The sequence below is a fragment of the Camponotus vicinus genome, unplaced genomic scaffold (genome assembly GCF_025532165.1).
Source record: "Camponotus vicinus isolate PSW18456_S1 unplaced genomic scaffold, iyCamVici1.0 SCAF_11, whole genome shotgun sequence".
In the NCBI taxonomy this organism is placed as follows: domain Eukaryota; kingdom Metazoa; phylum Arthropoda; class Insecta; order Hymenoptera; family Formicidae; genus Camponotus; species Camponotus vicinus.
The window spans coordinates 18,553,567-18,580,662 of NW_028141947.1; the positions used below are offsets into that span (position 1 = coordinate 18,553,567).

At 41.4% G+C, this 27,096-nt stretch overlaps 1 protein-coding gene across 3 annotated transcripts; it reads right to left on the reverse strand.

The window, feature by feature from the left end:
- Positions 1-605: 605 nt before the first annotated feature.
- On the reverse strand, positions 606-26,220 carry Sog (chordin short gastrulation). Of its 3 annotated transcripts, none has more exons than XM_083081987.1 (9): positions 25,493-26,220; positions 24,392-24,507; positions 13,495-13,598; positions 11,023-11,152; positions 8,000-8,065; positions 5,974-7,761; positions 5,190-5,338; positions 4,425-4,751; positions 606-3,960 (listed from the first exon to the last, which is right to left on the reverse strand). In XM_083081987.1, the coding sequence occupies exons 1-9, from the start codon at positions 25,531-25,533 to the stop codon at positions 3,763-3,765; spliced, it is 2,919 nt and encodes a 972-aa protein (XP_082938113.1). In that variant the 5' UTR covers positions 25,534-26,220; the 3' UTR covers positions 606-3,762. The 3 variants fall into 3 exon arrangements, with proteins under 3 accessions (XP_082938113.1, XP_082938115.1, XP_082938114.1); XM_083081989.1 differs by having other exon boundaries at positions 24,392-24,881; XM_083081988.1 differs by having other exon boundaries at positions 24,392-24,910; positions 25,493-25,594.
- Between the last annotated feature and the right edge of the window lie 876 nt (positions 26,221-27,096).

Here is a 27,096-nt window from a genome sequence, read left to right on the forward strand (position 1 = left end):
ACAAAGTCACTTTTTCAATGAAATTATATTTTTTTTCATCTTTCAGACAATTTTTAGCGGCAGAGTGCGCGATTTGAGTTTCAGCAACTTTGTCGCTTTTTTTTTTAAGGAATTGGCAAATAATGGAGCTTGGGCGCGTAAAATTATTGTCAATGGACTTGTAATGTTACGAATAGGAATAATTATAATCGAATACAATCTATACCGATAGTCAACCTTTTCTCGGTGCATTTAATTCAGGATCGATGTCCTTTATATCGATCTCCTTCAATCCGCGCATAGAATACATATATACGCGTATATCCATATCGATTAATGTTTCTTGCTCGAATGGCCTTTTCTACAATGACAAAAAACAATGCAGTTACTATTGAGAAATGCGCGGATTAAGAGCAAGGTATTCCTGGAATCTCTGCGTTCAGAATATCAATCGAATTCGTGAGTCATTATTATAGTCACATTGGTGGTTTTACCCTATTCGATTTCTGTGAATCATACATCCGTTGGAAAATTCCTATACGATGACATTTTTCATCTTTTTCTCTTTTTAGGACATTTTAGGATTTGTACAGGACGAATTGTTACCATCTTTTTAATAGTAATAATAATAATAATTGACATTTTTAATTGATAAATTGTTTTGGCACAATACAGAATAACATCGAGTTGCATTTCCCATAAAATTGTTACAATGTACATTACATACATTCCTCAGCAGCTTATCTTGTCGCAGAAATATTTCGTTGATATTTTATTGCATTATACAAAAATGAATAATAATTTTGCTCACCCCATCGTGTATCGTATATATTGTAAATGTATAAATTGAAGAGCATGGGAAAAAACACATATCTCCAACGGACATTGTATTCAAACGCACGGATACAAATTTATCCTTTCTCTCGCTAATCATTTCACGTTACAGACACTATAGGCATCGTGTCGCGATATTATTTCATCTCGTTATCGTAATTACTGCGAAAAATTAACAGAACGCACGGAAATGAATTTTCTTTGTAAATAAATTTTTGTGTACATGTACAAGATCGCAATAATTACCTCTATAATGTTTGCTACTCGTCCATCCACTCTTTTTCGCAAGCTTTACATAAGCAACAACTCTTCCATGCGATATAACGCTACTGTTGTGCGTATGTGCGCGCGTATATACACAAACGCACACACCATTTTTCTCTCGTCTTTTGTTAGTTAAATTTATAATAAAAGGAGATAAAGGCAATTAATTTTGTTGTTTCCAACAAGCGTTATAGAGATTATACGTTGACAACTACATTTATATTAAAACAGCATTTTTTTCAATACAGCTTTATGCGGGCATAAAGCTTGCCAAAATAAGAGCATTCTATTTATCAAATAATTAACATCAACTCGTCAAAAAATCAATAACTTGTGTGTTTATGAGGATGACTTTAAATAATCATGACAATATAATAAATCGATAATAAACAGGAATACAATATATAGGGAAAACTCTGAATGGCGCTAAAAGAGAGAGTTATACAATAATGTATAAATAATATTAATAGTAATTATCATATGTATAATGCTGATGTATTGTTATAATAAAATTAGCCGTTTAATTATATACTATGTACAAAATGTTTGCATACGCGACATGGTTTTAATGTCAGCCGACTATAATGTATTCATTTCGTATCATAAGTAAGGCACACGAGTCAATGTCTTTACACGAGATACACACTACGTCAAGTAGTAAAGTTAAACTGTCACGATTATAACATTGATCAACGCAAACTTGCTTCTAAAATTTTTGCAATTTCAACATTTGTACAAATTGTTTTGTTGGCTGCTAGATTCAGAAACTCTGATGTGACATTTGCTCTGATGTTTATAGCGCTAAATTATGTTTTTTTTTTTGCCAATCGGTTTCAGTTTTGTAATAGAATTAAAAGTACTATTTAAAAGGTTTCAGATTGATAATTTGAGTTTTGAGTTCGATCCGAGAGCTTTTAAATAATTTTTAATTTTACGACATCCGTCTTTTGTCATTTTGACGTATAGTGGCCAATTGAATAAACATTCCTAAAATTTAAATCGTATAAAAATACATAATATAGTGATACATAAGAAATAAGTTTATGATAAATCTCTCGCGTGTAGCAACATATCGTTAAAAAATTGCTGCTTAAAAGTTTTTAAAAATTATTGCAGTGGACGGCTGCTGATTCAATTGTAACTAATGAGATATTACTTTTTAAATTATTGCGCGTGATCAAAGAATCTATAAGGAACAAAATTTCTGGAATTAATATATATTGCATACATTATTTTTGCGTCTCAGAAAATGAACGTTAATTAATCAGCAATTGTTAAGATATGTCAAAATTAATTCATTCATCCTAGGATTCGATATGTGTTTCGATTGAAAAGGATCATCTATAATATTCTAATAATAAATATACAACTTAAATATTGTAAACGTACTTACAGCAATGACTGTTATCGTTGACAAACATTTTACTGCTCATCGATCATGAGTAACAACGTTACCGCGTGTTTTTCCTCATCAAACCGTTGATACGATTCATAACGTATGAATATGCAATGCACTATATAAATACACTCTTTAACGATAATTTAGATTTAATCATAACAATCGGCAAATATAAAGTCGATAAACAATAAGAAAAATGACATAGTAGAATATAGCGATTATATAATAATACCCATTATATAACGATATTAAAATTATAGTATAAGCAATATAGCGGTAATACTATTAATAGTAGAAAGATGATGATGATGATGATGATGATGATGATGATGATGAGGATGATGATGATGATGATGATGATAATGATGATGATGATAATAATGTAGTTATTAGTAAACATTAGCAATCGCATAATAACTGATGCCGCCATCGGAGGTTTTTCAGTCTTCTTTGGTTGCTGGGTAACTCGAAGAAATTATTGGGTACAGTAGAGCACTCTAATAACGCCATAATGAAAAACTCGTTCCTAGTTCCTCAGGATTTTCACCCTTCATTTTCGCACATCTCTGAAATGATGGTTTATCATAAATGGTTGTCCCCTTTTACGAAAAGAAGGGGCGCTCTTGTTCCATTTTATCCGTTGACGAGGATCAATTGATTAATAAGCGTTTGGCTGCGGGTGTTGGAGGCTCTAGAGCAAACGACCGAGCGGACGGGTGTCGCAGATAAGAATAACATCCGTTATCACGCACCACGTTCTTCCTCTTATATTAGTATCTTCTTAACTTTCTACAAACATACGTATGTTTGTACACGCATTTGCTGACTTTTATCACTGACAATAAATTTTGAGCAATTTGCGCCACATTGTTGATTAATTATTCTCGTCTCATCGAGCATTACAAAATTCTGCGACAAGATTCGCACGTCGTTTTCCGCCCAGTCGAATGCGAGTTATATCCCCGACGAATTATACAAGTTCGTTAGCTGATTTTTTCAAACTATTGCTACTCTTAAAAATCAGTTTATCTTGGGTACATTTCTGATCCAGTTCCCACAATCTTGATATACGCATGTATAAAAAGTTTGTTTGTTTTGTATGTTTGTTTTCATTTTGCTTCAAAGGCTCTTCTCGATCGCTCGTGACCCGCGCGGCAGACAAGTGGCGAACGGCACGAACAATCGACAACTGGTTTTTTTTATCATCGCCCGACGATGATGGCACGGCACATGGCAAGGTTCTTCGTAGACCGGAGTAGATTTCTCGCAAGACGATCAGACTCAGCTCAGCTCAGCTCACGTGGCGTCACAGAATGCCGCGATGCCGGATGATGGTTGTTGCGGTGATGACGTCTCGCGCGGCGACATTGTGCCGTGCAACAGTCATCGACGTCCGCCACATATTCGCCACGTTTCATCTGATGTGCGATTGAATTACAGAGCGATCGTGGACAGCGTTTCCTGTCGCACCTGACCTCGCCATTCTGAAACGTACGAGAAGCGGTTCTATTATCACGACGTAAAAATCAACCGAGGCCACAGCGCGCGTGTTTCAGCTTCGTCTTAATGAATGAACGTTATAATGAGGAAAGAGCAGGGAGGAAGAGCGGGCCAAGCGAACACAAGTCTGTCTAAAAAGTTATGTCTCTAAAGATTGAGAGAATATATGTATATGAATAACGGTATATTTCATTCATAAACAGCCTCGTTTTAACATACGAGTCGCGCAAAATAACTTTGACTCGTTCTTTAACGACTGAATTTTAAAGTTTTGAATTTTATTAAAATCTTTCGGTAACTAAAATAAAGCAAAGCCTCTGCATTAAAGTCACGTTCCTTCACACAATTACAGAGATAGTATTGTGGCGCACAACTGCGTACATTTATCCATCGTGTTTATATAATCTTTTTCGATAATGGCATAAATAAATTGCAAATAAATTCTTACTTTGCAACGACACTTGACGCACTTCATCTCACCGTGGGAATGCACTCGGGGATGCCATTCCATGCCATTCTCGTAGGGTCCACCGAGAGGATATTTGCAGCCACCAGAAGAGAGTATCTCTTCCGCGGTGCGCCGCGTCGAAGGTAAAGCCTGATCTCTCGGTAGGTGTGCGATGTCGCTTAAAGCGGTGGTAGTTGTATTGCTACGAGGAGTCGTTACCGGGCACTGCCTGCAACAAGCCTTCTTGTCCGGCCTGAAGGCGATCTTCTCGTCGCACTCGAGCGGCGGACACTGCACCCGCGGGCATTTCACCTCCAGCGTGACAGCCTGCGAGACAAATGGATTTCCGTTGTAAATTGCGGACGTGAGAGGTGACTCGACTTTTTACACTTGGTCGTCCAAGTACGCGTAATACACACACGCGCACACACACATACTCTTTGACGCATCTATTTTCTTTATCATATTCTATTTTAATTATTATTACTAGTAATTATCGCGAGAAAAAGAAAGAGAGAATATTTTTATAACAATTACTTGGGCACATAATTTAAAACAAAATAAAATTGTAATGCATTATATTGAAAAACATGTGATAAATTAAAGTTTCTCATACATTTTACAAATATTTTATTTTTTTTCAAAAACTGGAAATACTATAAGATGAAAAAATTTTTCACATAGATTATTTCAAAAATTTTCACAAATCTTTCACTATTTATGCGTTTGCAATTCTATTAGAAACCAAAAGGAATAAAAACTTACGTCACAAACACATATCGCACAAATATCGAATCCTACTGGTGGTAAATACGGATGCCAGGATGATCCTGCGAGATGATATTGTCCAGCCAATGTACAACCTCTCGTGATGTTGCTCTTGATTGTTGTATTAGTTTCGACAGTCGCTGGTGCTAAATATTATTAAATCATTAAACGTTGATAATGTAGCGTGCTTATAGTTATATTGATCTACAATTCTCTTTAAACGTTTTCAATTTTTTTTCCTTCTCAAAATCGTGAAACCTCCTTTGCATTAAACTTGATATTAATAATCTGAATTTAAAAAAAAAATGTATTTGCTCAGAATATTATCTTTACCGGTATTTGCACAATTATCACAAATTCTGTTATCAGAGATAAATTGAATGTAATAATTCTTGAGAAAAGGAAAAATATATTTTATTTATTTTTAAATTAATCCACTACTTATTCTATGAAATTACAAATTGTCAAGTTTTAAAATTATTTAAATTTCATGTAATCTCAAAAAATTTAAGACAATATATTTTCTCTTCTGTCTGAAATATATAATGTATATAGAAGTGCTTGCAAAGAGTTGCACAAATATTTTAGACTTTTATTACAATTCGCTAATCACGTTTGAGTATTATTTTATTCTTGCATTTTTTCTTAATCGATTCTATTGCCACTTTCTCCTTCGCACCTCTTATACATGTCTCGATTTTATATCGAAGAATTAAATTTTCTCTCTTCTTTTTACGTAAATAAATAAATAAATATAATAAATTAACATATTTCTTCATACCAGCGCATATCGGACAGCAATGACCAGGCATTGGTTGCTTGAGCTGCTTTCCCAGCGGGCAAGAGACTGTCGGACAAGGCATTGCATCACATCGCGCCAAGCCGCGATAGCAATGACACATTAAACAGGGATCCGCGCTCGATGTCCATTGTGTGCCCTCCTCGTAGAATCTAGTCTCGTGAAAGCACGCGCCGGTGTCGATATCCGACCTGGGTGGCTGCAGATTGTACGCCACCACAGAAGCAATGTCATTGTCGGCGTAGTGCGGTAAACAGCTAAATGGCGCCCTAGCCTTGAAGGGAGCTTTCAAGACGTGAGTAGCCTGCTTGTCGGTCACCTCGAGAAAGCCAATGCCCGATTCGATTCTGTAGAGCTCCATCGGTGACAGTCCGGTGACTGAGCCTTCTAGGGTGTATCCCGTAAATTCTTCGAGGAGTCTCCTGGCGACGGGAGCGCCTTGCGCCAGCAGGGGCATGGTCTCCAGGTACAAACGGAACGTTTGTGGCTCTTGAGAAGAGGAGGGAAAACCAGCGAGCTCTAGCTCATAGTGTAGGGAACAATCCAGATCTACCGCGGTCCATATCAGACCGACCGGTCCGGGATACGTCGGTTCTTTAGTCGATCTTCGTAGTAATACAGGCGCGGCGGTGTCTCTGGCGTCCGCTACGGGTCTTTCCAAAAGTCTGCCGCGCAACACGGAGCCGAGATGACTCGCAGCGACTACGGAGAGTTCCTCGTTGAAAAGCGGCTGCAAGAGTCTCGGTCCGGGTCGATCCAGGGAACCGTTTGCGAGACCGTTGATCAATGAAGGCGTCAAGTCTTCGAGTTCCGTTCTCCGTTTCCCACCCTCGTCCACTAATGTCACTAAGGGACTCTCCTCCTCGAGTCCCATCAATTGAACCCCGTAACGTAACGCTCCGATACGATCCAGGAAGGCCCATGCCAATCCAGACGCCGCGGACGGTGTCTCCGACAATAATAACGTCTGATATATATCGCAAGTTGCGCGCGGACCAACCGTGCCAGCCAGTCGAAGAGCCTGCGGATCCTTGCGGGACATTATGCTGATCGACAACTTGCCACGGGTTAACAAACGGAGATCGGTTCCGGAAAGCGCGCTACGAATCTCACCGAAATTCAATTCGTTGGACGGCTTTTTCACCACTATCTCCTCGGTAAGGACCACGTAATCCTTCTCCTGATGTTCCAGCTGAACGATCAGCGGAACGTCAGCTACGTCATTTGGCAGGAAGAGACCGTTGAAGACGAGCGATACATGGATCGATGGTGTCGAGGCGGACGAGGCGGATACGATCGCTGTCGCGCCCGCGCCGGACATCAATGATCGATCGACGCCCATCGTCGGTTCTAATAGCGAGGAGAACTGCTCGCTCGACAATGCGCGGTAACGAGACACCTGACCGGTTAGACTCGACGAAGGTTCCCAGATGAAGGAAACGTGCAAGCGTTCCTCGCGCAATAATTTACGATAGTCGCGCGGTACGCGTCTCCATACGCCGCAAAGCTTGCCAGTGGCATTTTGATAGGCACCACCGATCGGATCGATCACCTGTTCTTCGAGGATACTGCCGGATCCATCGACGAACTGTATGCTACGCGGACGAGGCGTCGATGCGGACAAATAAAACGAGTAGTAGAGATTTTTGCGATGGAAGCTGAAGCGACCGGTCGCTAGATAATTGTACGCGCTGTTGTACGCCGACGTTGGATTCGAGTTGTCGCGATGCAAAGATTGCGACGTTCTGCCCGTTAGTAAAGTGCCGAAATCTGCAATCATAGATGCGAGAGAGACGCTCATTGGTTGAAGCTAATTTGAGCTAGACTACTTGTAAAAAAAAAGGAGTTGCATCGATAAATAATGGAGCAATCGTTGACAGATGGACAATTAATATTTCTGAATTTTTCTCAATTTTTCTCAATTTTTCTGAATTTTTAACACTGCTCTTTCAAATAACAAGAAACGATACATTGAGAGTTTTTTTACAAATAGAGGAGAGAATCTTACGTTTCAAGCTTCGCTCCTCTTCCTCCGAAGTCAATTGCGCCGGCAAATCTTGCACTATGTCCGTGTCTGTAACAAAAAGTTTATTTTATCGTAAATTTGGGCATTTATTGCCATTTTATTGCTCGATACACAATTCTTTCGTTCATTTAACGTTCACGTTTATTACCTGTTGTCAATTTAATGTAAAAATATAAAGATTATATTTGCGAACATTTCCTTTTTCTCTCTTATCGTTTCCAAGAACGGGATTTTCAAGATTTTCAGCCGAGTTGAATGTGCTTGATGTTAAGAATAATTTGTAAAACAAACTAGACGAGGAATTCTCGTTGCTGAAGGAGATCGATACCATACGTATAGAAATTGGCGCGCACACATGTACAAACAACTCACGCGAGTTATAAAATTAAATATATTTATAAAGGAAAGAAGGATAAAACACGCACACAAGAGAAGTGTTTTCCACTTTGTTTTGCACATGGTACGAGAAGCAGACGCACATCGGCCCGATGGCAACTCGTCGTCGCGCTCTCTCTCTCTCTCTCTCTCTCTTTCACAGAGGATAGGCATAAAATAAAAATAAAGGGTCGATCGTCGATCGTCGATCGTCGATGGGCAACATTGACTCGATTCAGCAGCCGGTGGTGGCATGTGCGTGGCATGGGCATGGCACGGATCATAAAGAATGCCTGCGCGCGGTAGGAAAAAGAGTCGGCTGGCGCCAACCGCTGCTACTTTGAATGTTACTTTTATGGCGCATACCGCGCCGGTTCAGCGCCACAGAGACGTTAATTGCCCTCGCGCAAAACGTACAGCACGCCTGCCCTGCCTCTCTCGACACGCGTGAGACCAACCACAGTTATCGACTAAACTATTTCCGGCTAATTGAATCTAACCGAGACGGACGGCGCGACATTCATTCCATCGCGCCATTAACATTGGAAAAGGAATACGGACGATGCGATAACGCGATAAACGATAAACGATCGCAATCTGTCGAGTCTACCTGTCGCGTCCACCTTTCTACGTCTCGCGCCGTCCTCGCCTTCTCTTTCTTCTCGCGTCGATAAATTAACCAGTCTCTTACATTTTTTACGAGAAGAACAATTTTTGCCAATTCCACAAGGCTACAAAGTCACACGTCGACGGGCTATAATCGTTTCAGTTTATTGGCGTTATCGTTTCGAGCTATATCGTCGGATCGAAACAACGATCGTTGCGCGGGATTACCGAGAAAACAGATTCGAACCTTGCAAATTCGGTCGGTCGGCCGGTCAAACAAACAACCAGACGCGAATAAAAATCGGCAATAGTCTCGCTCGTAAAGTATTTTCGTCATTCTCCTTTTTATTCGATATACCCGCAGACGCGTATGTCAGTAACGTCTAATTCGTTTTCGTAACGTCAAACGAGAATCAAAGTCCGCATTTTCGCAGTCGTACGACGGCCGCGACGACAATCGACGAGAAGCGAATGAGAATCGATGCGACGGTTCAATCGACGAGTTCAAGGGTCGCGATACATTTTCTCGCGCAACGTAAAAGAAAGGCGCTGGTAATCGCGTCAAGTTTCACCTTTCATCAGCAGGGGCAACGACGACAATGACGATTATTACGGCGAATGGTCTCGCGCGGAAAATAAATTTGACGCGCGAGCTTTCTACGAGAACAAACGACACAAGGAGAGAGAGAGAGAGAGAGAGAGAGAGACGTAAAAAACGATTCTATATATATTATCGTTATTGGTCACGGCGGGATATCGCGGCGACAACCAGAGCGCTTTATCAAAAGTGTCACGTTAACCTAATTGCGATACATATATGCGCGTTTTTTTCGTCGCATCGCCAATAGCTGCGCGATACGCGATCGTAAAAATGTAAACGACTCTGGGTCTATTTATAAGCGCTCGATCCGATGAATTTGTATAAACGATATAAAAGACTCGTCCTCTACCCCCGCTGGGCAATTCGTATCCATTTCTACAATCTCTCTCTCTCTCTCTCTCTCTCTCTCCCGCCTCATCCGCCCATCTATTCTTATTCCCACCGCGTGCGTTTTGCCCGATCATTACGTATGCTAATATTTACATTTAGATTGCACGGCTTAATCGAAGTGACGCCATGCGGTAATATAGCCGGCGCCATGGCGCTAAACCCGTGGCGTCCGTCCTCGTCTCCTCTCGCTCCGCTTCTCTTGGACGATTACAACTCGAGAGTTGCCTCTCGAGAGAACGCGAGAGATCGGTCAATCTTGCCACCTAAACCTCTTGTTTTTTTCATCCGTTGTTTCGTCTCCTCTTTTGGCCATTTCTTTTCACCGCTAGGCAAACCATTCGTCTCACCCATCGTTTTCTCTCCATCTCTCTCTGTCTTTCTCCTTCTCCGCTTATATATATATATATATATCTAAATAAAGATGCGGAAGGTCTTTTTATCGGCATTCCTGAAAATTGCGACAGAATGTAGTAATCGGCGATGGCGATTAAAAAAGATTATTCTAGTTTGTATCCGAGAGGTTTAGAACGCAACGTATCAATTTGCGCAATACATTCGGCAACTTTTCGGATAAACAATTTAAATGTAAAAGGCAAGGCAAAAGCGATAGCATCGCTATGCGAAGCGAAACATTTCGTGGCAATTTGCGCTCATTACCGTTGCTGTGACGCACGCCAAGCTTATCTGCCAACCTTATCAGTGCGCGAGATACGCTACTTTCACCATCGGCGGCTCGCGGGCCAAATTCTTCGAGAGCTCCCCCAACGGAGCCGGCCCAACGCCGTCTATTTCTCCTCGCTAGGATACCTAATCCGCCTATCGCCGCTATACCCGCTATAGTCGCGGTAGAATGCGGATGGAGTAAATCGCATAGCCGAGATACCCGGACAGATTGCTCTCCCGATCATATCGAGAAAATAAAATAAAAAGGAAACGAAATATTTATCATGAATGACGCGCGCCCGGTTAATCGGAATCGAAAGGAGGAAAAGAGGATCGACCCGAGACTAATCGGATGTATTGCATAACTTACTCAAGTCACCGGGACAGGATTTGCAACATCGACCCGGCAGTAAAACTGGTTCGTCGCACGTGAGTTTGGGACATTCGTTCTTTATATTGCGACATTGGACTCTGGCGATGATCCGTCGTTTCTTTTGCACCTGAAAGCAACAAACAGTCGTCGGTTAGATTTGCCATCGCGGAGCAAACTGTAACGTTGGACTCGTCTTTTGCACTTTTGTCTTTTCAGGGAAAAACAAAACTGTGCTTATATATTCTTGACTTTGGGCGTTTTTCAGCAAGCGACACGGTGAATCGTTTCATCCTTGTTTACATTCGGCAACCAACAAGAATAAAGCGATACACCGTGTCCTGTGTCGCTTGCTGAAAAACGCCCTAAACGTCCTTACTTTGCTCGCGTTAATTTTGATCGCGCCTTGGCACGACGATGAAGAGAGATGAAGAATGTCGATATAAGAAGAAAAATTTGATATTTTCATCTCTCTCTCTTTTATCCAGAGCATCGCTCGTGTAGGGGTAGGGGTATATCGCGCGCGAATATTATATATATATATATATATATATATATATATATGTTTTCAAACTCGATCGACATTGTACTTTTCAAGATTGACACGACGCCTAGACTCTCTTCTCGTCTCGAAAACTCCAAGGCGACGATAAAGGGAGGATAAGCGTTGCGTTCGACGAACCGCAACATTACTGCGATGACTTTAAGCGAGGAGACACGACTTCTCGTAACGACGTGTGATTCACGCGACGCGTCTGCTTCTTCTACAACCAAGATCGCGACCTATCAATAGCTCCTCGTGGACACGAAAGAGGGGAACTGTCATTCTTCCGAAGTCTAAAAATAGACGCCGCGCTCACGAGCCGAACATAACACAGCGCAGCATCTCTCTCATTTTCTTCCGTCTTTCATTTTCATCCATCTTTTCTTCGGTCGATCGTAATACACATTTTTCAACGATATTTTTTAACCCGTCAGTTATTAGCGCGACGTTATCGAAATGCGCAAATGCGCTTTTGCAAAATCCAATTCAAAGCTTTTTCGAATCTGTACTCGTATATCTGTTTATTATCTGACATTACTTTAGTCGAAAAATCTCGTTACCGCATTGTAAGAAAGAGATTGGACTCTAATCGTATTAATTAATTAGCATTCACCAGTTATTTACACTCGCATGTTTTATCGCTTTTAGTGCGCACGTAAATGTAAATTTCCCAACATTTTCACGAGTAGTAAGTGCGAAATAATATAAAAAATAATAAATTTTATAACAATTTTATATAATAATTATAAACTCAAAAAAAATTATATATCACGCTCACATTTATTTTCACACTCCAATACTTTAAGATTTGAATCAAAATGATGCGTAAACCGAATTGTTATGCGAAAATATTCCATATGCAACATCACCAATACTTTTAAACACGACAGTAAAGCGTATGACATAATTGATGAATATTTATGAAAACACGTCGGATTAAGTCGAATAAATCTCTCTATCGAAAATAATAAATTATAATTATACGATTACACGAGGAAAGGTGTATAATCGAGATGTTAGGTTTATATATAAAATTTATGTTTTCCCATACATGTTACTACGAATAATGCATTCCAACGCACGAATGTGTAAACAAAGATGTACAACTACTCGTATGTATGTATGTACAAACGTACATCCATCTCTGGAAAGCCATCGATCGCGTTTATGCACGAATGAGAAAAAAATTTACAGATATAAACGGAATATAAATGACAATTATTGCACGATTGAATAAATATTCATATTGTATATGTATGTTTGTGGCGTAAATTAAATTTTTTCTCTCAAATTTAATTCAGTGTTTTCGAGTGTTGAATCGTATGCGTTATCTTCGTGTATCAATATAATATATGCTACTCATTAGTACAAGACATTAAATTATATATATATATATATATATATTGCGCGCGCGAGAAATAATTGTCTCAACGATACTATACCACACATACTATACATTCTTTTATCGTTGCACGTGAAGATTTATCCCGATAAAAATTTATCCATCTTTTTGTTTTATGCGAGTTTAACACGTCTCGACTCGTATCGATAAACATTAATGTTACTTAATTCGTCAGAAAAAAAAGAGGGAAAAAATCAACACAGACCATCGAAAAATTATAACAAGCAGACACGATTATAGCATGTTTCTCGACTGAATAAATTCCAAGGTAAAGAAAAAGAGGCTACGAATTCTTTATTCATATATGCTAAAAAATTCTGGTGAGATATCTTACTGAAATTATTATATTAAGTGTCATGTATATTCGCCAAACACTACGGAATATGCAACGTGTCTTAATATGTGGATTATTAAAATGTCTGTATAGCGAATTACGCGCATACATATATGTATATATATATATATATATATATATACGCGCATTTTATTTACAAATAAATAAAATACAAGCTCATGTATTACGTACCGGTATACACTCGCACTTGATACAATACATGATTCCAAAAGGCGGTCCTAAATCCGCAAACCATATCGAGCCTAGTTCGCGAATCTGCTTGCCAAAAGTGCATTCTGAAACGAAGGGAAAAAAAGATTAACCGTCGATATTATATATCATCTAGCAATATATATATTACAAGTACAAATTATAAAAAATTAAATATCGCCCTATTTAATTTATCGATAATATTTTAAGGATAAATTTGTGTGTTTCGCGATTAAGAATACATTATTAAGAGAAGAAGGAGGTGCGTATGTATTCCAGGTGCAAATAATGCAAATATGCTTCGTCTACACTTCCGTTGCCATCATTGACGAATAAGGCGCAATTTGACGCAGGTATAACGTAATACGTTCGGCATGTGCACGAGCCGTACGCATATTCATTCGTACATTTCTCGATGATATGCGTCGCGCATTTTCTAAACCATCGTTGAATGAAACTTGGTCAACGACGCAATTTTATTCCACATGTAAAACTTTAGCTATTGTTTACAAATATCGCGCAACCGGTCGATCGGTTAATCGATGCCGTCAGTGACACAGTGGCAGGAATCTCTTGACCGTTCCGTGCTGAATCACAATTGAGATTGTGTGTGTGCGTGCGTGTGTGTTTTGCATACGGATCAGAATTTCTTAACCCCCCCGCCCCCTCCCCAAGCTGATACTAACTAGCAAAGATGCAATATGTATATATTATTAAATTAATAGTAATTTATATTCATGATTTTTAAATAATACAATTTCTTAAACTCATCTTCTCTCTCGCCAAACGGAAAAGAAAATGAAAACGATCGAAAGCTATCAAGAGTCTCATTGTTTTATACCGACGCCATTTTCTCCTCTCGACGTAAAAATAAATGCGGACCTGTGAAAGCACTCTGAAAATAACGTAATGGGAATTGTTTTCATCGGTGAGTATTATGCACAGCCATGTTTCACAATGTTTTTATTTTTGTCGAGCGACTATAGCGCGTTGCCGTTTTTCTCAATTTATAATCAATGTAGCAGAGATTGGCAGAATTCTATTAAAACTATTTATAAGAAAACACTTTTACACGATATGCATTTTACTCATTTCCTTAACGGATGAGTAAATCAATTGTTTACACATGTAGATAATATATATGCCATGTACACATTTATGCGCATGGCTTGGATACATGTATAGAAAAGAAAATATAAAAAAGAAAAAAATACATGTGCAGATTTCTCATTCCATCACTGTTGATCAAAAATTATTACAAAAAGAAAAGGGAGACAGAGAAAGAGAGAGAGAGGGGGGGGGGAGAAAGGAAGAAAAAATTTGATCGTGTGCAAGTTGGAAAAAAAATGTAGAAAAATCTATTTTGCACGAGGTCATTGCACTGCGCGTACTAAATCGTTCCAAGCGCGCAAAATTGCGGCCTTTAGAAACTAGGAGTTTGAAGAGAGACAGAGAGAGAGAGAGAGAGTCAGGCTACAACATTGAAAATATGTGAATCACGCGGTATATATATTGCCGTAAAGTAATCTATTAATTCTCTCTCTCTCTCTCTCTCTCTCTCTATTTATCTCGTTGACATGATAACAGTGATTTGTTGAATTTTTCAGTTTCGTTCCCTCGCACCGTGCAACGCGACATACTTTCGGATATATACATGTGCATATATAAATAAATTAATTTTTTTTAACTCTTTAACTTTAACTAATAAATGGTTAATTATTATTTTCAATTGCCAAGGCCTAATCTGGAGTTGATAGAATAGATTAGTTTAATAATTAAACGATTAATATTAAAATCGCAGAGTTTAAGTTTAAAGTTTCAAGTAACGATTTTACAAACTGATTGAAAAAACACTCGCGAACGGATACGCGGGTACATTTTCATTGCGGTGCCATGAATATGTCTTCGCTCACGATAATATAAATAATGCGAGCGTGGAAAAGAGCATGTACTGGAATACACTAGATCATAATCCGCAAACGGTTAAGCGAATGGCAAACATGTGCTACCTTTCGTTTTTCGCTTTTCCGCCCTCACATTCTCCTCTGTGTATGCGTGCGTGTGCGCGTGCGTGCGTGCGCGCGCGCGCACGTGTGCGCGCGGTCTCTCTCCAACTCTCACGTTGGATAGATTTACGAACGTGACGTCTATCCGTTGATTCTCGCTGTTCGCTTCTTCCTCTCTCGTTCTTTCTTTTCGGCATCTATCCTCTCGTCTCGTCTCGTCTCGAGTTTCACATCACCTTTAGCATCGCGTCCGCTCTCACGTCTCATCGTAACATAGTGATGCGAAGCGCATACACACGAGAGACGGTTATCCTATCGTCATCACGGTGCAGAGAAATGACGATTGACGAAATAAAAGGAAATCGGATTTGTTTGTAAAACTTAGAAATTAATCTTTAGAAATCGCAAAGCTGATTTTTTCCTTGATTTTTCAAGTTGGTTTCCTTTTTTTCTACGATATCATTTAAAAATTATAAACTTGTTCTCTATGAAATTTAAAATATAAAAAATTGTTCGATAAAAAACATTTTTCTCCTCTATCAATAATCGGTTTTCTACAAAGCTGTATACCCCAATAAGAATACTTAATAACACTCGCAAGTTTAATTTCGAGTTTTCACCAAAATGATGTATAAAAGATGGATAAAAAAGAGCAACATTTATATACATAACGCTATAATTATGATCTCTCTCTCTCTCTCTCTTTAAATTTCCTGTAAAGATAGGAAGCGCATCGTGCGCGCGTAGACATTGCTTTATGTAACAACGCTGCCTAGAGCATCTTCATTTATATACATAGATCGAGAAACGGCACCCTTACCTCCGTAAAGGTATCGCGGCGGCATCGCGACTTTGGACAATGTTGGAGCGCCACTTTCTCGAGCGCGATGCCGCCTGCCTCGCCTCATTTTACTTCATCTCGCTTCGTCCCTCCTCGCCACTCGATGCTACGCCGCGCTATGCCACGCTATGCCATGCCGCGGCGCGTCGCGCCGCACCGCGCCACGCCTCGCCGCGTCACGCCGTGCCGGCTCTCGAGACGTTTTAGCGTCTCCGCTAAAAGCGGATAGACACGTAGGCGATGCGCGATGTCGTCCGATTATTTATGTATGCGTGAACTGCGCTGCGCTGCGCCGCGCTGCGCCGCGCCGCGCCGCGCTCTTATACCTGATACCGATGATGCGTACATTTACGTGCGACGCAAGTACGCGTACCATTATTCGCGTACATTTTATCTTGTTTTTTTTCGCTTTATTTATTTACTTTTTTTTTTTCATTTCAACCTTGTTTATATTAAAGTCGTGTTTTTTTCAATTTCATACAATTTTAAACGAATCAACGAGTTCAAAAACAGGTCGAAAAATAATACGTTTCACGGATTTAATTCTTTTATACGCTTGCGCTTTCTCTCTCTCTCTCTCTTTCTCTCCGCTTAGTTTATTTTCTTTAAAACATTACAACACATGATACGCGTGCATATCATGTTTAAATTACATGTATAATGCGTAGCAATTTATGTCAGTGTCATCTCGACAGAAATTTAAATTTTTGAAAACTATCCATCTCTAGACATCATTATGATATATATTATTCGATTCCTATGTAAACGATCCTTTTTTTCGGATAAATTATTTTCTCGATATTATTCTCACAGTGTTTATCTCTAGCTTTCAAAAATATTTTTAAAGAGACGCATGCATCATTTTACACGACTGACTCTATATGAGAAAGACGTGTACTTTTTAATAAAAAGAATCGAAAAAAAAGTACACTTTCTCGTAAAAGTTATATATGAAATGATGCATGATATATATACATAAATTGTTCCAGGATAAAACACATAAATATATATATATATATATATATATATATATATGTATGTATCCCTGCATACATGTCCCTACACTTACGTGATATCACGCACGGCTCAGAAATGCCGACCTTGCGCCTGCGACTTGAGTCAGTGCACGCGTAATGCGATGCATTCACGTTCGCCAAGCCTTTCGGCCAATCCCTCCGTCGGTCGCGCGACGACCGCGCTGATAAGCGATGAGGGCGGCGGCGGCGGCGGCGGCGGTGACGACGACGACGACGACGATGGCAACGGCAACGGCAGCGGCAGCGGCGGCATCGTCGTCGGCAACGGCTGCAGCGACCGCAAATCTACGACGTACACAGAATATCTGTATGTATGCACGCACGCGCGCGCGCGATATGTAAATATACCGTCGGACGAAATATCAGGTAAGGCGTAAACATTTTAGACGGTACGCTATCGTTTCTTTTTCTCGTCGCGAAAGACATTTTTTTTCTCGATTCGATTAAAAAAAAAGTACACTATCGTGGAAATAAGTAGAAAGAGAAGAGGGGAAGAGAGAGAGAGAGAGAGAGAGAGAGAGAGAGAGAGAGAAAGAGTCATTGCGAGTATCGACTATATTGGGATTATGCCAAGACTAAAGCTTTGCTTAAATTCGTCAAAATTTTATCTGTCAAATAAACCGCTATTACAAGTCGACAAGTGGCTCATTCGTATTATTACAAATTTCTCCGCTGGCACGCGTCAATGCTCTCGCGAGCCAAGAAACTGATTAATTCAATTTTGCAAAAGTACAATATATCGATGGTACGTTACGCGCGTCACGAGGAAAAATATATCCGTAAAAGCATAGATTTTCCAAAGAGGGAATAATTGGCAATAACGCACATTTTGCGCGTATTAAATTATTTATTTCTTCAAATACGGGAAATGTGTTCATCGCAGAAAAATACATTCATCGTTGTTGCGGCGAAATAATGAGAATTGGATAATCGTTGACCGATGACGCGCCTACTTTTCCTTCCTACTGGCTCTGTCGTGCGAGAATAAATACACGAGAATTATAAATAATACATTACGTTTCGAACAAGTCGGTTTGATTCGATTTATCGAAGCGACGATCGATCGCTACTGACAATGAAAAAAAAAAAAAGGAAAAGACCTTTGCCGGTTTAGCTCAAGGTTATTAATCGAAATTGTTTTTTTTTTTATGTAGCGTACATGCACGCGCGCTGAGAGAGAAAGAGAGAGAGGAGAATGCCAATTCACTATACATGTTTGAGACTACATAAGTTAAACTAACCAAAAGTTTAGCAGAGATCGTATAAATGGATTAATATAGAAAAAAATTGTTCCCTCTGCCAAGTAAATTTAAATTTATATACACTTTTTTTCCGTTAATATATCGTGCAGCTGTAATCAATGAGTACTGATAATTTAACATTTCGATTCAACGTTTATCATTTACGCATGCAGTTGTTAACGATGGCAAGTTGAATTTTTTATTTAACCAAGCTTGAAAACATCGGCACTCGTTTGCCTAAAGTAAATTTCCGAGCAAATTCACCATCTCTTGCAGTAGATGATAGATGACAAACGATCAATCGTCAGCTGCCGTTCATTGGCCGAGTATCCGACAGATATATCGTACAATAATAGCGCGATATTGGCGCAATAATTGACATAAATTGGAAAATTTCGCGGTAATTTCGCTTACAAGATTGCGCATTTCGAAAAGCCATTCTGACATTGACTTTCGATTCTCGTTAATTTACTCTTTTAATTTATCGATTCATTCGTTGCACGATTTGGATAAAAGTCAAACGTTAATAAAATAAAAAAGAGAAAATTTAATTTGCACCTTTCCCAGCGAAAATTTTGTCGCCACAACAACATTTTCGAGCGCTGTCTAGATTAAACCCTCGTTGTAAGAAATATACAAGTAACGTGCATAATATTATGCATCTTATCTCTCTCGCGAAGGATGAGTCGAGATGGCTCGTAAAATCGGAACGAGTCGTCCCGTCCGAGGTATGCGTGAAAAAAGGAGCAATCCATTTAACGGTGTGCGCGTGTTGTTTCCGTAATAAAACTAATTCGCGATACGATGCGATATGACGCGATACGATGCGATACGCGCGATACGAATGATACGCACGCGACGAGAGCGCAATTCTCGAAGCCTGGTCTAGTACGTATAACGGCCAAAGTAGGAAGGATACGAGTGACATTAACGGTACCGATTAGCGGTTATACCTTACCGCGCGCGAGATTGATAAAATGAACATTTATAAATGAGAATAATGTCGAGACGAAATGTGTTTTCCAAGTCCCGCAGGATCATCGAGTCCATCGAGTGTCGGATGGAATTCGATCGTCACAGCGGGCGTTGCAGCAATTATTATTCATCGTATTGTATTTGCCGACACTTTTCGAGGCACGCTCCGAAGAAGCATGTCGCTTGGCAGCGAAGAAGAAAGTGAAACTCTGACTAGATTGATGGGAATTTTGTTTCATCGCGTTTAGTAATCTTGGTACTGGGAAAACTGATAAATGGACACCTTTTACATTCGTTAAATACACCGAGCTCTCCCTTTCTTCTCGCGTCCCTTTTCTCTCTCCATCGCTTTCCTCTACATCCATCTCGTGCCTTTTACAAACACTTGTTACTCCTTCTCATGTTTGTCGACTTGGCGTGCACGCGCCAGAAAAAGATGTCGGAACACCATGTTATACTTGTCTTTGTGGATACAAATTCTACTTTGAAGTTTTGCAAATTCGCGCGCGTTAATGCGTTGCGTCCATAGTCGCGAAAAATCTTTGTCCTCTTTGGCCAACCGATTAATCCTCTCGGAGCAAAAGGGACAAACAAGAGCGCTACCTACGCCGTATATGCGGATGAGCGACACGTTTCTTTAATTGTCCCGACACGCGTTAACAAAATTACAATTTTTTCAAACTTGTTTTTCAAATCCCTACAACGTCTATATTCATCGCTGCGTAATCGATTAGCCAGATTATACGATCGCGAAAGGCTGTTTGCTACGTAAAAGAAAATGCATAAAGTACAAACCGCACCCATGTCATCCGAGGATAATGGCAACCTATCTCGCGCATCCTGCCGTGCCTTGTCCGGTCGGTCTCTCTCCTCGACTCTCAAAGTCGCGAATCGATCGGGCGATAAAAGGCGCGATCTTGAGAAACGTAAAGTCTAAATCCTCCCCTAGGGGGGAAAAATGCGACGTTTTACGCCTCGACTTTGGCCGTAGGCACACGTAGAGGTTATCGCTTACAATTAGTTTCTAGCGTACTCTTATTGTTAGCTAGATTCCGCGTGTGTATATCCGCGACAATGAAATAGGAGGCAGAGAGAACGAGTTCACGGAGAACGAAGAAGCCGTTGGTCGCGGAGGTGGTGGTAAGTCGTTTTGTGTCTGCAGCTCGTCTAAATATATACGATCCTCTCTCTTCGGCGCGATGTAGCCTTTCTCAGAGAAAACAGAAGAGACGCGAACGGGCTCTGTCTTGATTTTAGAGAAATCCCTGCGAATTTCGCGCATTTTCGACAAAGTCGAAAAATTATGCGGGCGAAAAGATAGCCGAGCGACCAAGATTATATCGCTGATTCGTCTCGTTTCTCTCTCTCTTTCGAAAAAAAAATGCGGCTCTTGATTTACCGCGTCAGCTTTTATAAAATGTTTGCGCAAATATTTCATCGAAATGTAATATTTTTTCTTTCTCGTACACATACCATCTTGTATAAATTAATCTATATAAAATTCCTCCGTCCCTTCATTCAGTTTCAATCTAACGTTGCTCGTTTGCAACATTTGCATAAATTTGCATAAATTTATATCACGTATTCGCTAATACAATTTGACACAACTTATGCGTAAACTATGATATTTCACATTGGCATAATTGAGCAGAGAACAGTGCGCTCTAGGACGCCTCCGAGAATTCTCACCTTCCGCTTCCCCCTCCTTCCACTTTTCTCTCGCTCCTATTCCCCATCCAGATTGCACGATAATCTATAAAATCCGTTAAATAAAAATGACGACATTGTAAATTGGCGCGTCGCGCGCGCAAGTTTGCGACGCAAGTTTGCGCGCCGTGTTCAATGCCATCGTTTACGTTTAGCTACTTGAAAAAGGCGCATATAAATTGGCTTCTAAACTAAACTTCTTTAATATACAACGGTCGCGTTGTCTCGGTGGCTGCAGCCAATTAGCCGCGAATCTTGTCGAACGGAGGATCGGGCGACGCGTTCGCGAGAGGAAAGGGCTCGATTGCGTTGCCGCCACGTGAATAAGGTTCATTTATGTAAAATTTCCAGACGGATTATTTTTTAAACGCGCGTTTACCGAGTAATCTACCATCGTATGAAATTGGGTCGAATTCGAACACAATGAGACGCATAGTCAACTTTTTCAACTAAATGGCATCTCGAGCAGTCCAAATATCATTGCCCGTTACTCCGTATTTCCCTCTAAGGCGCATATTAAGATTAACGTTTACTTGTACTATACATATAGACGAAATATCATTTTTGCAGAGACGATATTTGCGAGAGTGCTGCTGACGTATACAAAGTACGAAAATATATTATACAAGTCGGAAGAAACGGAAAAAGAATATCAAAATATTCTTTTTCTAACAACACGACTGTTTATACCGTTACATCTCGATGCATAAACAAATGGCTTTCGTCAAATGGCTTTTATTCGCGAATGGATAAATGTGAAATGTGTACGCTCGACTTTAGTTGGTTTATATTTTTATTGCCGTGATCGTGAGAATCACATACACACACACACACACGCACGCACATATGTATATATATATACATAGTTGCACGACTCATCATGCGCTATAAATCAAAGTTGTGATATCGGCACAAATCTTACTATCTAGCATCGATAACGATTGTAGTCTTTGATTAATCCGATACCGCGCGTGCGGTACTGCGCGAATCAATGGTTAGCAGGGATGCGGATACAAATGCGGAAATTAATTAATTACGTAAATGGACAATCCTTAATTGTGCGTAAGAAATATATGCCCTAGTTTCACATGTCCTAATCAATCGCGTTTAGATAATACGACTATACGGAGCGCACGGAGCGCGCTATTCCGTCAGTCGAGTTAAGAGTCACGTGCGCGAATGACAATCGCACGTAAACAGGAGAGGGCTGTTGAATGAGATCTCAAGCAAAAATCGACGGTCATTATATTTTAAACGCTCAGTCTCTACAATTTCAACAATTCCATCAATTAAAGATTATCAATCCACGCAATTAATCAATTAATGCGATTAACCTTTGCAATTGTTGCGTCCAAAGTAGCCATTTGCGTAAAGTATGAAGAAAAGTTGCCAAATGTTTTTAAATTTGTCATTAAATTACATGTATTTGAATATTTGTCAACCGCATGTAATATCGTATAGTCGGAATAAATTAAACGCTTTATGCCAATGTAGAATTATTAATCGCATTAATATTTGCACAGCAATCTTTTGCAGCGACATGTAGCGTTTTAAACTATTTTTTACATTTATTTCGCGAGCGATAAATTTTAAACTTGTAAAATTTTTAGCATTTTACACAGCAATTTGTCCGGGAAATGATTCGATATCGAGTTAACTCGACTATTTATACTCTCGGCTGTCTTGTCGCGAGACATGAGAATTGTTGTAATATTCTATGCATCTATCTGCCTTTTTTCTGTAATAGAGCTTTTGCTCTTTGAGTCTTGTTAATTTTTGCTCCTTGATTGCAAAGGTATAAAAATGGCCTCTAAAAATTGGTTTATCGGATAATACGAAGCGTCACGGTAAAATCAAAGGTGAAAATTAGCGTCTTATAATCATGGAATATTTGCAGATTAATAATAGACCATTTATTTTAAATGAACCTCCCGCACATTCGACTCTTGTATATTCGGTAAACATGTTACGCGTGTGTAACGTGTGTAACATTAATCGATGATTTGTATTTGTATTTTGCCGTGCGGTGCTATTGTTTACAAAACATGGTAAAATAATATTTTCCGCATAAAATGATACATTTGGGACTCTTATACATGTATGACACAATTTTTCCGGATCGTACGAAGCTTTGATGTTTAATATCTATGCATGCATAAATAGTTAATAATTAAATTTCGATAATGTATGTCGAATTAATAAAAAGAGGAGAGAAGGGGTAAAAGAGAGAAAAGGCGAGAGGAGAGAGAGAGACGTCACGCGCGCACGCGTACGGTAGAAAGGAATATTAAATATATATAAAATTGTACGAAAGAAATTGTACGTGCGTGTACGCTTTGACGAGGACGCGCGCGCGCGCGCGGAGCAAACCGGTGGACATTGCTAGATCCATATAAAGAAGAGAAATGAGTCGCTTGGATCCTTTACCTTTTGCTCGTTGCTCCAAACAATCTCTCTCTCTCTCTCTCTCTCTCTCTCTCTATCTCATTGCGAAAATTACAAACGTGCTTGAACCGCGCCAACAAATGGCTACATGATTTATTTTATAAAACGATATTTATATATTGCATTTTGAGAAATTTACCAAGGGGACACGTGTGTACAAGAGGAAGATTATGTTTTAGGTGTGAACAATGACGGAAACGCAATTTACGTGGCAAAAGCCGTGGCGTAGGTCTCTACCTAGGAGGGAAAGGATAGACAATTTTGCGTAGCCATCGCGAATCGCGGAATCGAGGAAATGATTATTAGCGGGAGGGGAGGGGGAGAATATTAAGCCACTCGATGGACGCGTGGTCGCGCGCGATCGCACCGATATTCTCGCTTTGCGCTTCATTCGCGCGCGTTTCTCAATATATAGGATCAACGCGGTCGCAGTCTCGTAGACAAGCGTGCACGCGACCATCTCTAACCTTTAAAGGACAGGAACTGCACCGCGCGACAATCGTCGAGCGATACCCTCGGCCCTCGAGCGCTCGAAATCGGAAAACGGAATTTCTCCGTTCGACGAGGCCGGGCGATAAGAATCGAGGACAAATACGACAAATGGATAAACGATGAATCGTTACTTACCGGCGGCCCGGTGAGGTCTTCTCGCCCAGTCGTCCTCTATCAAGGGGGCGACTCGACGCGCGCGTAACGTCAGAGGATAGGAAGCGATGATGAGTAGAATCGGCAACGTCAGACCACTGTGAAGATGCATATTGGCGACTCTCGGTCTCTCGCGATGCGACGCGACGCGACGCGACGCGATGCGAGGCGATGCGATGAGATGCGATGCGATGAGATGCAATGTGACGTGACGTGACGTGACGTGACGTGACGTGACGTGCGTGACGTAACGTGATGCGACGTGACGCGATGCGACGCGACGCGACGCGACGCGATGCGACGCGACGCGACACCCGCGCGTCTCTCTCCCTCCTCGCTGTTTATCAGCTGGCTACTCTCTCGTACTCAGTTTTGGCACTCGCATCGATGTTTAACGCATAGATAGCGCGCCTTCTTCTCCTCCTCCTCCCTCGCTCTCTTTCTTCGCCGTCGTCGAAATCGCGGCACTAATCTATTAACAACCGCGTTCACTGCACAAAACTTTCCGCGCAATCTCATTTACTACGTAATTTATTCCCCTCCCTCCCACCTTTGACGAGTCGCGGGTCGCGGGTCGCGGGCGCGATGTACGTGGCTGGAATTTAAACTCAATTATCTCGATATCGAGAAAGGTGCGCCAAAGTATGGAAAGGATCTCGGCGCGAAAATTGCACTCGCGCGAGGAAACGAAGCGAACCGCGAGAAAGCCTCGCTCGCTCTCTCGCAACTCCGCTACTACTCTGCGATTTCTCGATTCGCGTTCCTCTCGCGCCTCGCGTCTCGCGTCTCGCGCCTCTCTGCTCCACCGGTCTCGGCCGCGCGCACGTTTTATAAGGTGGTGGGTAGGTAGGTACCTATACGCGCGGTGCTACGAGAATGCCCCGAGATCAAGAGACACGGGAGAGCAGAAAGGCTTCCTCGTCGTTTGTCTCTCTTTCCTCGCTCGCCCGCGCGCGCACGCTTTCTCCCTCTCTCTCTCTCTCTCTCTCTCTTTCCTCTTTTCGCCGTTGTCCTCTCGCCTCGTTTCTCGCTCTCCACCGCTCTCGCGTTACGTTACGTTTCCCCCTGTTATATTCTCTTTACCTCTCGCCTGCTCCCCCTCGCAAAGTAACGCCGGTGCGCATCGATGCGGCGACACTGATTCCGTTGACGAGTGCGCCGCGCGTTAAACGTATCGGATGGCAAACGTCCGACTGACTGACTAACTGACCGCGAGCCGTCTCCGCCGTCTCTGGTGAATTTGTCTCTGGTGGGAGGAGAAGGAGGAGGAAAAAGCGGAGAAGGTGGAAGAGGAAAAAGAGCGGGAGGAGGAGTCCTATCCGCGCGAGCGCGCCGTCGTCACCGTCGCGACTCTGTCCTTTTCCAGATTACGCGGAACGCGATCGCGAGATTACGAGATTGCGGAAACGCGTGTCGCGCAAGCCCGTCCGTTGTCGGGCTAGAGGCGAGTTTCGGACAAGACGATGCCGTTTCGACAATCACCGCGCCTGCCGCACCCAACCGTATCGAAACACTTTTCCACTTTCGTACGTTGCTCTCCTCCTCTTCCGACAGAGACGCGAGAGACGACTCGACACCTTTGCCAAGGAAAGAGACGCTCTCTCTCTCTCTCTCTCTCTCCCTCTCTCTGCTCCTTTCTTATAATAGTCTTGGCCACGTGCTATACCGCGCGCTCTTTGATCGATTTTTTTTCACCAAAGGAAAAAGAATAAAAATAAAATAAACCGGCCCGTCATCTCTCAGTCGCGCCAGCGTATTCCAAGCGACAGCTTCCGACTAGACGGGCGTTTGGAAAAATGTATTCGCCTCCGATACCTGCTCGGTCGGGACTGTCGCATCGCGCGTCACGCGTCAAGCGTCGTCGCGCTGCACCAGCACCAGCACCAGGCGCGGTGCACGAGCCAGGGATTAATCGAGACGACTCGATCGCCTCGATCGCGCGATGGGTGTAGCGGGCGTAGCGAATCGCCGCGGACGCCGCGCTGTCCGGCTCCGGCATTCGAGAGGTGTGCGAGGCGACGCCGGGCGGGTGGGTGCGCCATCCCCCCTCCCTCGCCCTCGCCCTCGCCCTCATCCTCGCCAGTCGAGCCGAGTCGAGCCAACCGCGCGCGATGGGCGATCGCAAAAGTCGTCGCCGTCGCGCCGCGACAACATTGCTATCCGTTTTATAACAACGGACGCTTATGAAATATTTCACGGCCTTCGCTGATGAGGAATCGGGAGCGACTGCAAAATTCTCATTCTTCTCGAGACGCTCATTCTTTTACAATCGTTCTTTCCTCCCGGAAATGGAATCGAAAAGAGCTACCGACACAAATTCAAACAACACGTAATATCAAACACGCACATGTATATATAACATTTCGCATCAAGCGCACCATACCCTGTCAATTTTCAACTCTAATTAAATTTGCGATAGCGCGTTAAATGCGCAAGGGGGAATGTACATGGGAATTTTGGAAAGACGCGATGAAAATATCGCCAACAAAAGATGAATAGAGCGCAGCTCCGATAATTTTATTCAATTTGCTCCATTTACAATGTATCGAAATGACGGCGCGCGATGCCATCATGTTGCATCTACATTTTAAAGAGTTTACGCTTGTGCGTGTATAGAATAACGATACGATATAAAATCGCTTATTTTCGTTCCGACGTACATTGTGACAAATGTCTCGAGTAATGAA